The 12,577-nt window shown below is 34.7% G+C and overlaps 2 protein-coding genes across 2 annotated transcripts; both read left to right on the top strand.

Moving 5' to 3' along the window:
- Positions 1 to 2,423: 2,423 nt before the first annotated feature.
- Positions 2,424 to 3,913, top strand: LOC108212932 (uncharacterized). The gene is made up of 2 exons (XM_017384644.2): positions 2,424 to 2,779; positions 2,886 to 3,913. Exons 1-2 carry the CDS (start codon positions 2,576 to 2,578, stop codon positions 3,777 to 3,779), a joined length of 1,098 nt encoding a protein of 365 aa, XP_017240133.2. The 5' UTR covers positions 2,424 to 2,575; the 3' UTR covers positions 3,780 to 3,913.
- Positions 3,914 to 6,575: 2,662 nt separating this feature from the next.
- Positions 6,576 to 9,462, top strand: LOC108211910 (sesquiterpene synthase 2-like). The gene is made up of 7 exons (XM_017383628.2): positions 6,576 to 6,716; positions 6,816 to 7,101; positions 7,197 to 7,572; positions 7,665 to 7,883; positions 8,163 to 8,304; positions 8,384 to 8,632; positions 9,032 to 9,462. The coding sequence occupies exons 1-7, from the start codon at positions 6,603 to 6,605 to the stop codon at positions 9,326 to 9,328; spliced, it is 1,683 nt and encodes a 560-aa protein (XP_017239117.2). The 5' UTR covers positions 6,576 to 6,602; the 3' UTR covers positions 9,329 to 9,462.
- The last annotated feature ends 3,115 nt before the right edge of the window (positions 9,463 to 12,577 follow it).

Genomic DNA, 12,577 nt, shown 5'->3' on the forward strand with positions numbered 1-12,577 from the left:
ATTCCTAAATACCTCAATCATAAAGGACAGCAGGTGGAGATGAAGAAAAATTCAGCAAAGATTGAAACAATAGGTGGAATCAGAACTCTTGCATTTAATGAAGAGTCTGATAAAGCTTACAATATCAGGCTGGATAGGGACTTGAAGAAGAACAAGATTTATGATCTCAGAGCTGCAATTTATCAAACTGGAGTTTCAGATCCAGAGCTGAGAGAGATCAAGAGACAAATGATTGCAGTGCTTGAAGAAGCTGAGAAAGAACTCCTCAGAGAGTATCTAAAGACAGCAAATGGTATCTATGCAGCTAAGGAGTAAAGTATCTGTAAGTTTTAAAAGTTTTCTGTTATATAGTTAAACTCTGTTGCATTTGACTTAAATGTTTTGACATCATCAATTATCTGTTAACTTGCACATAACTTATTCATGCACAAGTTGGGGGAGATTGTTAGATATAATTGATGATTACTAATGTTCTTAAGGTTTGTTTTAGAACAGGAATCATCAGAGTTTAAACTGGAAGCTGATCAGAGTTTAGTAAAGTCTGACAGAGTTTGATAAAGTCTGATCAGAGTTTACATAGTCAAGACTCGACAGAGTTTACACGTGGAAAGAGCTCAGAAGCGGATATACTTCAAGGAAGGATAGAAGCTGAGGAGTGATTTGCTGACTATGGAAACTAAACAGAAAACTGGAGCAATCTTTGATTGATAGATTTATTAGCTGATTTATAGGATATCAAATCAGAGATTGATTTTGTAACTGTGTCTATATAAACACAGATTAGGGTTACTCTATATGAGTAGAGTTATCAAGTATATTGTTAAGAACCCTAGCAGCTCTTGGTGATAGAATATAAATCACTGAGAGAGTTTTTGTAACCATCAAGTTTTGTGAACATAAGAGTTTACTGCTTTCGATCTCTTATATTGTCATACTGTGTTACATATTGTGATCACTATATTATTATATATAGTGAATTAATAGGACCTAACAAAGAATAAAAGTATTTGTGTTGCAGCTTGTTGCAATAACTAAATATACCTACCTAAACAATTGTTGTCTGTATTCCCCATCTCTGAGTCGTCATTGAAAACATATTAAAACCTAAATACATATTGTTCTTTCTTAAACCCTATAAATATGGTGCCAAGAGAATGATAGGATGGCATCAGAAATCTACTCTTCGATCTTAATCGGATTCAGTAGTCTCTACACCAGCAGGTAGCAATTTGGTCCCAATCGAATTCAAATTTCAGTTTTCTATTTTTGGATATTTATTGCTAATTATGTTTGAGATTTGTTAGTCTGAAACCTAAACTGCTCTCTCTTTCTTGAATAATTGTTGCTAAAATAAAATACTGGAAATTAAAACAAGTGATCAGTATGTAAGGCACTACTCACAGTTACGTATATTTATTTTATCTTCCAGATATAAATCGTGGATATTAAGGTGATGGAAAAGAAGCTGTACGATGCATGTTTCGAAGGAGACGTGGAGATGTTGAAGGAGTTGATGAGAGAAGATGGACTCACTCTTGCTCGAGTCTCAGTAACTTCTTGTTTTAACGAAACACCCTTGCATTTAACTTCATTGTTAGGTCACTTTGAATTGGCTAAGTTTCTTCTTTCTTATAAGCCTAAGCCTGACTTTGCAAGACGGCTTGATTCACAAGATCGTTCTCCTCTTCACGTGGCATCTGCTAATGGATATGCGAATATTGTTAAACTTTTGTTAGAGTACGATCAGGAAATGTGCCAAGTTCAAGATGAGGATGGAAGGACTCCTCTCCATTTGGCTGTGATGAATGGTCAACATGAGTGTTAGGGGTGTTCATTAAACCGCCCACACCGCATAAACCGCCCGCACCGCTCCGCACCACACCGCAAAATGCGGTTTTTCTTTTTCGTGGTGCGGTTGCGGGTTGGAATTTTAACAAACCGCGCGGTGCGGTGCGGATTGCGGTTTGACATTATACAAGCGCGGTTCAAACCGCACCGCACCGCTGTTTTCTAATATATAAAAAATATATCACATATAATTACAAATATTTATTTTATATAGATAGATAATGTATTATGATGTTATCTCCTATATTTGTATATATATGTTCAAGTTACTCAACTTCATTTTAATAATTTTACAGTACAAATTAAGGTTAGTTTTAAGACAATAAATTAAATATTATAATTACATTTGTTTTCAATAAAATAATTTGTTAACGTTGAAATCTTTTCATCTTCATCATTATCATACTCATATTTTAGTTTATATTTCTTTTGATGAGTATCGTAACTTTAAATTTGTATATATATATATATTGTAAAAATTACTTTTAAATACATATAATTTGAAATTATATTTATATTGTCATTCAAAAGTATAAAATTTTTTAAATCTATAAACCACGTAAACCACATGAACCGCACCACACCGCACCGCAATTTTGAGGTGTGGTTTACGCGGTTTTTATATTACGCGGTGCGGTTGCGGTTTATGAATTTTCCCAAACCGCATGCGCGGGTTGGTTTGCGGTTTTAGGAAAAAACCGCACCGCCCGCACCGCGAACACCCCTAATGAGTGTGTTATATATCGAGTTGATGAAAGTCAACTCAGAATCGTTTGATGAAGAAGAGACAGTGTTTCACTTGTGTGTTACTTATAATCGTTTGAATCTTCTTATTCGTTTATTAAAGTTGAATGATTACGATCTGTCAAACATCAAAGATGGGAATGACGACACTGTTTTACACACTGCAGCTGCTTTAAAACGGGTGCAGGTAAATTTCACTCTCAATGTATCCTATGTATATTTAATTTTTTGCTAAACAAGCAAAAAATGCATTAATTATCATACTCCTTATAAATGCATTAATGCTTACTCAGATGATTAAATACCTGGTCAAGAGTAGAAATAAAGTGGATGTGAATGCGGTGAATAAAAAAGGTCTCACAGCTTTGGACATAGTAGAGCAGATGCCGAAAGATCTGAAAATGATGGAAATTAAGGAGCTTCTTATCTCATCAGCTAATCCTTCTATGGTTATTGAGGACGTTGTACCAACCACGAAGGCTACCACAGCAGCTGATGATAACGGAGGAGGAGGAGGAGGAGCTGATGACGACAGCATAATCAATGTGATGAAGGGGTGGTGGAATAAGATGAAAAAGTATACCATCCTTCAAGAAAAAGCTGCCCAAAGAGACGAGTACGTACTATTAGCCGCAACTGTAATAGCTTCCATTGCTTACCAAGCAGCTATTAGCCCTCCTGGTGGAGTCTCTTCAGGGGAAGCTCCTGACTCTTCTAATCAATATCCTGAACTTTACCCTGGAGATTCATTTCTAGCCTACTTCAACACCTCACTGAGTAATGTGTTTTGGACAGCAAACACCATTTCTTATATGGCTGCTCTAAGTGTCATATTTCTCTATGTAAGTGGCGCAACTCTGAAACAGAAGCTCTTCATTTGGCTCATAAGGGCAGCCATGTGGATAACTCTCACCGCAAATACGCTGGCCTATGCCTGTGCAGTTGCTGCCACCCACCTAAACTACAATGCTGACGACTACACAGTTAATGGTGTCCTTGTCGGACTGATTGTTTGGTTGGGATTGATTTTCCTATCCTTGTTAGCTGTTATTTTTCGTGCTATTCGTTATATGGTGAGAAAAATTATAAAGAAAAATGATGCGTGGAAGAAGAGATATACCAGCAGACACCCCGCCTCCATCACACCCCAAAATATTCATGTCGTCTCTTTCAATTCTCCTGCCTAGCTATGTCGTCTCTTTCAATTCTTTATTTCTCATTTAGTTTTCCATAAAAATATGCAGTTCATATTTATATGTACTGTATTTTGTACGAATTTCTTTTATGTCCGCAATCCATGTAATCCTCGCATTGTTAATTAACTATAAATGCTTAGTAAAGTTGTGTGTGATACAAGCAAATGTTTTCAGTTTTCTGCAATATATTTTGTAGTAGAGATTGAAGTACTAACTGATCAGATCTCCATAATCTTTTTGTGTGTTAATAACATGAACTTACACTGAAATGTTTAAAAAGTGATGAGATATTTTCTGAAAAAGGGAAGAATCAACAAACTTCTTTAACTCGACGGGGAGATACATATGATGGGGTTCACACCATAAATCAATACTTTTTCTTTTTTCTTGATATGGGGCCATCGGTAGTCAAGCTGCTTGGGGATATAATTAAATAGTTGAGTCACCCCAAGATTCGGCCAGTTTTGGTCTCTTAACTATCAACCATGAGTATTTGCTGGAATTAGATGATCTACCCAACTTTGTTTCAGTCTAATGATTCAGTCCAGTAAAGTACATGACTTTACAATTTAGTTTTTAAAATTAACAATGTAAAACACGATCCCCAAGTTAGACATCTACAGTTAAACCTATCAAGACGACTGTGATTCGAAACTTATCAACAAGACTTCGAGAGTAGACAATAGAAGAAAGATTACTTACCAGCAAGTTGGACATATTTTTGAGTTGAATATTTTAAAATTAATCAGCTTTTACATCAATTTCCATAAATTTTTTCATTATTGTGATGATATGAAGAATAATATATTAATATTAATATTTTAGTTTTGAGTTGAGAATCTTTGAGTTGATATGAGGGCGAATCAGAATACATGGGATACTTAGAGAGATGAATCGGTCGAGTTAAAACATTATTACCGCATCAGTTAAACAAATTTTACTTATAATTGAATTTAATTCCTGCAGATAGTAAAGTACCTGGTAGCAAATAGAAGTGAAGCTGAGGTAAATGTAAAAAAAAGGAAAGGTCTGACGGCTTTGGGCACAGTAGAGGAGATGCTTAAAGATGCAAAATCCATGGAACTGGCACCTTTAATAAGCTGTTAAACATGACTAACAAGGTAAAAAAGTTTACTATCTTTCCGGAGAAACATAATCAATCTGGTAAAGGTATTGGAAAAAGTATAGCATCCTTCAGGATAAAGCGATGCAACAGGAGACGAGTACGTACTGTTAGCAGCAACTGTAACAGCTGCCATGGCTTACCAAGCAGCTATTAGCCCTCCTGGTGGAGTCGCTACAACGGATGCCACAGAAGCTTCGGCCCCTCACTGAGCTAGTGATGTGTTTTGGACAGCGAACACCATCTCTTTTATGGCTGCTCTAAGTGTCATCTTTCTGAAACAGAAGCTCTTTATTTTTGAAAATTTTCGGTTCAAACTGGTTAGTGATTTAGCCCTGTGCATTTGGCCCTAGTGGATAGTCAAAATGATTCTTTTAAGGAATTGACATGTCGCCTACGTACTTGATTAATTATTCAGATTAATATTAACCGCTGATATTATTATTCAGATTAATATTAACCGCTAATATAACTAACTCATCAAATTATGTGAAATTTGTAGTTCAGACATGAAATATGATGAAATATGTAAATGAAAGATCCACCGATACACCAGCAATACTTAAATTATAAGTTCTCTTTCTGTTTGCATAGAACAAGACTCGCATATTCTTAAACATACATTTGCAACTTGCATGTGTTGAAATAAATAACACGTGTAGAACATGATTTTTGTAATTGTTACACTACAGGAAAACTGCAAGTTATAACCAACCACTTAAAACCGACCGACAGACGCGTGGTCGGTTATACGTCTTTTACCATCCTAAACATAAGATTTTGCATCAAAAATTTTATTATTTTCATAAAAATTAAAAATAAATGCTAATACTTTTATAAATGGAATGACAACAATAATACTCTATTTTGGAGAAAGTAACTATCTAGCGACGGTTATGACAATCTTTTTTGACAAAGTTAGCTGCAAAATTTAGAAATTGTTTAATCATAGAGTGTACGAACATGTCTAAGTTGATCGTTCAGATCAGATAATTGCCCAGCTGAATGGTGAGATGTATAACTGAAACGTGAAATAAACATATATATCAAATATTTTAGAGATTTAATTGGGTTTTCAACTTTTTGATATTCTCAAAAAATTAGTGCTATTGTAATAAATTTGAAAAATACTATATTTTATGAGAGTATTGAAATGCGTGTCGAGCAGTTTGAAAAAAAATATAAAATTAAATGGGACAGTATTATATTGCTCTGGGCCTGTTGGTCATGGGAGGCAGCCATATGAAGGTCTAACAAGTAAATTGATAAGTTTGTAATAAGAATAAATGTCAACAAGCTAGTTCATTCTATTGTACATATGTTTATGAGAAACTTTGTTCATCTTTCTATTTCAAAGAAAGTGTTCATATTGTTATCTTCAAAAAAAGTGTCCTTACATTTGTGAAAAAAAATTATTCGTCTTGCAATTTTCAAAAAAATTGTTCTATTGCTATCTTGAAATAAAGTAACCTCATTCTACATAAGACTATTACGTTAACTTTACATAAAGGGTCCATCTGTCTATCTTCAAAGAAAGTGTTCTTGATCTTATGGATATCACCCTAAGAAGTATGTTAAGATAGCACGATGGACTGATGGACATGGCTAGCTAGGTATGTTAAGAAGTATGTATGTTAACAAATAATAAGTTTGTAGGATATCACCATTCCATCAGTCCATCTTGCTATCTTATGTATAGAAAGTTTCCTTCTCTAGATATGGCTATGTATGTTAATTCAGCAGATTTTCATCCAAGCATCTGGGGAGACAAATTCCTGATCCTCTCCACTAACTCAGCTGTTCAGGTATATATGAAGCTAAAAATAAATTTTTATACCTAAATGTATGAAGTTATATAAATGGATTAATATATACCAAACTTACTAACCAACTTCTGCAAGTAGAAAACTGATGTTGATTTCAAAGAGGAAGAAAAGCTCCAACTGCTAAAACAAGAAGTGAAGAAGATGCTGATGGCCGGAGACACGCCTCAACAAAAGTTGTTATACTTGATTGATGACATTCAACGTCTGGGGTTGTCTTACCACTTTGAAACTGAGATTGAAAGATCATTGCAGCATGTCAAGGATAGCTTTCTCGAATATTACGGCACAAAGAATCATGATAATTTACATGATGTTGCACTAAGTTTTCGCTTACTTAGACAAGAAGGGCATAATGTTTCTTCTGGTAGGTGAACATTTTCATCCAGATTTAAAATCTTATCAAGAAAAGGCAAATTTGGACATATTTACATCTGTGTTTTTGTTTATATATACGTATAGATGTATTCTCCAAATTCCGGGACAGGGATGGGAAGTTCCAGGAGAAATTGGTTAAGGATGTGAGAGGAATGCTAAGTTTATTTGAAGCTGCACAACTTACAGTGCATGGAGAAAATATACTTGAAGATGCTCTGGAATTTACCACCTCTCACCTTAAAACCTATCTCAATTCCGACGCAAATGTTCCTCTAGCAGACCTTGTTTGTCGTGCACTGAAGTATCCCCTGCGTAAGAGTTTCAATAGAATGGTGGCAAGGCATTACATTTCGATCTACCACAAATTTGATTGGCATAGGCATGTTCTTTTGGATATGGCAAAATTGGACTTTTACCTAGTGCAAAAGGTTCATCAAGAGGAGCTAGGTTATATCACAAGGTAACTAATATCAACATATTAGATTTTAATTTCTCTAGTCTTGGGTAGAAAATATATGTTTAATGTTATTTATTGGAGTGAATAAATTTCAGGTGGTGGATAGATCTTGATTTCACAAATAAACTTCCTTTTGCAAGAGATAGAGTTGTGGAATGCTTCTTCTGGATATCAGGGGTGTACTTTGAACCCCTATATGCTGCGGCCCGAAAATTTCTAACGAAAGTTATCTGTTTAACATCCATAATTGATGACATATATGATGTCTATGGAACTCCCGAAGAGCTTTTGCAGCTCACTGATGCAATTGATAAGTATGTGAGTTATTCAAACAGTACAACAAACATGACTATTTACGACAGATTTTCCAGGCGCCTCAATTTAGGACGACGGAAATTCAATCCGTCATAAATTAACTTATTTAAATATTTTACTTAATTAAAAAATAATCCTAAAAATTCCAGAAGATATTTTTGGGTTGGAATTCATGACAGATTTAAGATTTAATTTTCGTCGTAAATACTTGATTTTGTTGTAGCGAGGATAGAGGTGCGATAACTTTTGAAGTAAAAACAAGTTTATTTTTCACACAGATGGGATATCAGTGTCTTAGATCAGCTGCCGGAGTACATGGGACATGCTTATAAACCTTTACTGGATACTTTTGCTGAAGCCGAAGAGATGATGGCAAAGGAAGGACTACCAACATACGGTGTTGAATATGCTAAAGAAGCTGTAAGTGTGGTAGTCATAAAAATCATTTATATCTGCACGAAATTAATCAATATTTGATGTGTTGATATTTTACTTGCAGTTTAAAAAGTTGACAGTATCATATAATGATGAAGCTAAATGGCTTCAGGCCCAGTACATCCCAACCTTTGAGGAGTACATGAGTGTTGCAATTTTTTCTGGAGGAACCCAAATGCTAATAGTCTCAAGCTTCCTGCTAATGGGTGACGTTGCAACTAGGGAAGTATTCGAGTGGCATTCTAAAGATCCCTTAATTATTATGGCCTCAGCGGCCATTGGTAGACTCATGAACGACATTGTAGGACATGAGGTAAGATAAGGTTATTGGCTTATTGCATATTGAACAGTACATCACGTGAAGTAGTTTTGCTTGGTCTGCTCTTTAGCTTGTATGTCCTTGAACTAATCCTCCATTTTATTTTATTCATATTATAATGAGAAATGCTACGTCCACAGAAATGCTTTACACTATCACTCAGGTCAGTTGATGGGAAACTTGGGTAATTAGTTCATGGGAAGCTTTATATTCGAATTTAATAAATTTCAGGAGACAAGGTTCCATATTCAAGAAAAGTAGCTTTACACATCACCTAGGCCAGTTCAGGAGAAAATTAGATTAGTGGCGGACAAGTTTTACACATTAGACTGGTCAGCTACAGAATTCTGTATCTATTTGTGTGGACGTAGCATTTCTCTGTTATAATTGCAGGTCGAAAGAAAGAGACCACATATACCATCAGCTGTCGAGTGCTACATGAAATCACATGATGTTACAAAAGAAGCTGCTTATGCTGAGCTAAGGAAATCTGTTTTAAATGCATGGAAAGATATGAATGAGGAATGCCTCCGTTCAGAAGCACCTCCAAAGGAGTTGCTCGAAAGAATTTTTAATCTAACCCGTGTGACGAACTTTCTTTATGCTAACGGGCATGACGGATACACAGATTCCTCAACCCTCACCAAAGATATGATAACCTCGCTTCTCGTAGATCCGATTACAGCGTAAAGCTTAATTCTGGAACTAATGAAGCTCATGCAGAGTTACCATGCGCATGCAGTTTGTTGTTTTCTTATTATAATATATTTGTGAATAGAGAGCAAGGGTTATTCCTGTCCTTGTCTCTCGTTGTTAGGATGGATGCATAGTGAAGAGAATAAGAAGCACAGAGAGGTGTTGTGGTCCTGTGTGTTTTGTTATGCAATTCATATCTTAACCTTTCGTGGTTGTTTTCATTTAAAACAATTAAAAAGTTTAAACTCCATGTTCCATGTTGCAAATTGTTTACTTTGTCTTCAAAGTCAACTTTTTATATAAATTTCTTCCTCAAACCCGGATCTGAGCTGTTCCGATCCATATATATTTACCGATATATAGACGTACAGCTACTATTTTATTCATTTTAAGACCCTTTAAATGTTCTTCCTAGAGGACGATAGAAAGAGCAATAGTGGGCTTCCAAAATTCATTTAAATGCCAGATAGCAAAGTACTCTGTTAGTTAATAATAAGATAGTACTTTGCTATCATTTATATTCTCTTATTTAACAATAATTATTATGAAAAGATTTGTATATAGGTCAGGATATTATAATGTCAAATAGATAATGTATTTATAATAAGTAATAATAATTTTAATTTTTTTATTCAAATCCGTATTTGACGCCGATCATAAGTTGGTATCAATTTAATTTATTAGTCAATTAAGTAGCTCATCGTTCAGTTCGTTTAGCAGATCATCATGAAATTCAAATCAAACTGATTCTGATTTTCTTGCAAGTACTTCATTTGTATATTTAGACCTTCATTCTTGTCACAATGGTTCAGCCGGTAAAGAGTTGAACATATCTTTAAGGTATTCGTAACTACCTTTGTTAGTGTTTTAATTACATACTCCCTCCGTCCCAGTCAATAGTATACATTGGGGGACGGGGGCGCGGCACGGACTTTAATGCTTCAATATAGTATAATTCTGTAAATTATTTTTAAGATTTTCTTTTTTTGTATAAAAGTATAACATTTATATTTTTATACAAAAAAAGAAAATCTTAAAAATAAGTTGTGGAACTATGTTTTATAAGAGCCTTAAAAAGCGTGTCGAGCAGTGAAAAAGAAACGTATACAATTGACTGGGACAGAGGGAGTAGATGAAATTAGTTGATAAAATAATGTGATCTTATTATATTATATTAATTATTTTAATTTATGTTTTTTTTTTAAGATGGTATTTTATGGGATTGATTTTCCTATCCTTGTTAGCTGTTATTTTTCGTGCAATTCGCTATGTTGTGAGAAAAATTATAAAGAAAAATGATGCGTGAAAGAAGAGATATACCAGCAGACACCCCGCCTCCATCACACCCCAAAATATTCATGTCATCTCTTTCAATTCTCCTGCCTAGCTGCTGCGCTCCTTTTCTTCTCCTTTGCTATGTCGTCTCTTTCAATTCCTTATTTCTCGTTTAGTTTTTCATAAAAATATGCAGTTCATATTTTTATGTACTGTATTTTGTACGAATTTCTTTTATGTGGCAATCCATGTAATGCTCGCATTGTTAACTATAAATGCTTGTTTTGAGTTTTCTGCAATATATTTTCTAGTAGAGATTGAAGTTCCAATTGAGATCTTCATAATCTTTTTGGGTGTTAATAACATTAACTTACACTGAAATGTTTAGAAAGTGATGATATTTTTTGAAAAAGGGAAGAATCAAGAAACTTTTTTAACTCGACGGGGAGATACATGGTGGGGTTCACACCATAAATCAATACTTCATCTTTTTTTTTTTTTTTAATATGGTCGTCGATAGTCAAACTGTTTGGGAATATAATTAAATAGTTGAGCTACCCCAAGATTCCGCCACTGTTGGTCTCTTAACTATCAACCATGAGTATTTGCTGGAATTAGATGATCTACGCAACTTTGTTTCAGTCTAATGATTCAGTCCAGTAAAGTACATGACTTTACTACTTAGTTTTTAAAATTAACAATGCAAAACACGATCCCCAAGTTAGACATATACAGTTAAACCTATCAAGACGACTGTGATTCGAAACTTATCAACAAGACTTCGAGAGTAGACAATAGAAGAAAGATTCCTTACCAGCAAGTTGGACATATTTTTGAGTTGAATATTTTAAAATTAATCAGCTTTTACATCCATTTCCATAAAACTTTTCATTATTGTGATATGACGCATAATATATTATTTTTAATATTTTATTTTTGAGTTGAAGACACTACAAGAAAAGCCGTCATTTTCGACAGGTGAAATATGGTCGAAAATGGTTATTTTCGACCGTATTTGGTGGAAAATAAGTATTTTCGACCGCAGTTTCGCAGTCGACAATAAGCTGGTCGGAAATACGTGTCCGGTCGAAAATGATTTATTTCGATTGTTTTCGACCGCCCAAAGTTTTCGTTTTCCGCTCAAAATTTTGAAAATTTGGTTGAAAATATAAATTCGACCGCAATTTAAAACTCCCGCCGATTCCTCTAGCTTCGACCATATCTAGTTGAATGTAATTTTGACTGTTTTCGGTCGAAATTATCTTTATTTGTTAAAATTAACTGGTCAAAAATATTTTACCATTCAATTTTTTAGGTCGAATTTTTTACGCAATTAGATCGAAATTATTTTACCATTTTTTTCTAGTCGAATTTATTATTATCATAATAAAAATCCTGGCCATATAAACCTCTGCCTACCTGTAAAACCCAAGAAATGAAAAAAAAAAACACCAAACACAAATTGCCAACGTCGAAATATCTTTAAACCAAAGTCGGTCAAATTTCTCTTTTCGACCGCTTCTGGTCCAATTTATATTTTCGACCGAATACAGTCGAAAATATAAATTCGACTAAAAACATCCTCAAAAAGTTTCAAATGCAAAACTGCGGCAAAATTCCCGCCACCAATTATCTTCAAGCGGAGCTTATTTTGGACCAAACGCATGGGCAGAAAAACTGAGGCACGGAGTCGAGAATAGGCGGTCGAAAATAAGTTTATCTTCGACAGGCCTTTTTCGACCGTAACTATATTCGACCGTAACGGTCGAAATTATTATTTTCGACCGGTTATTTTTGACCAAAAAGGGTCGAAAATAGTGTCCGTTCGAAAATAGCCGTTTTTCTTGTAGTGAGAAGCTTTGAGTTGATATGAGGGCGAATCGGAATATATGAGATATTTAGAGGGTTGAATCGGTCGAGTCAAAACATTAATGGGGCCGCATCGGTCACACTCTCAAACATTTAGGG

Source organism: Daucus carota, chromosome 3 (genome assembly GCF_001625215.2).
Source record: "Daucus carota subsp. sativus chromosome 3, DH1 v3.0, whole genome shotgun sequence".
Taxonomy (NCBI): domain Eukaryota; kingdom Viridiplantae; phylum Streptophyta; class Magnoliopsida; order Apiales; family Apiaceae; genus Daucus; species Daucus carota.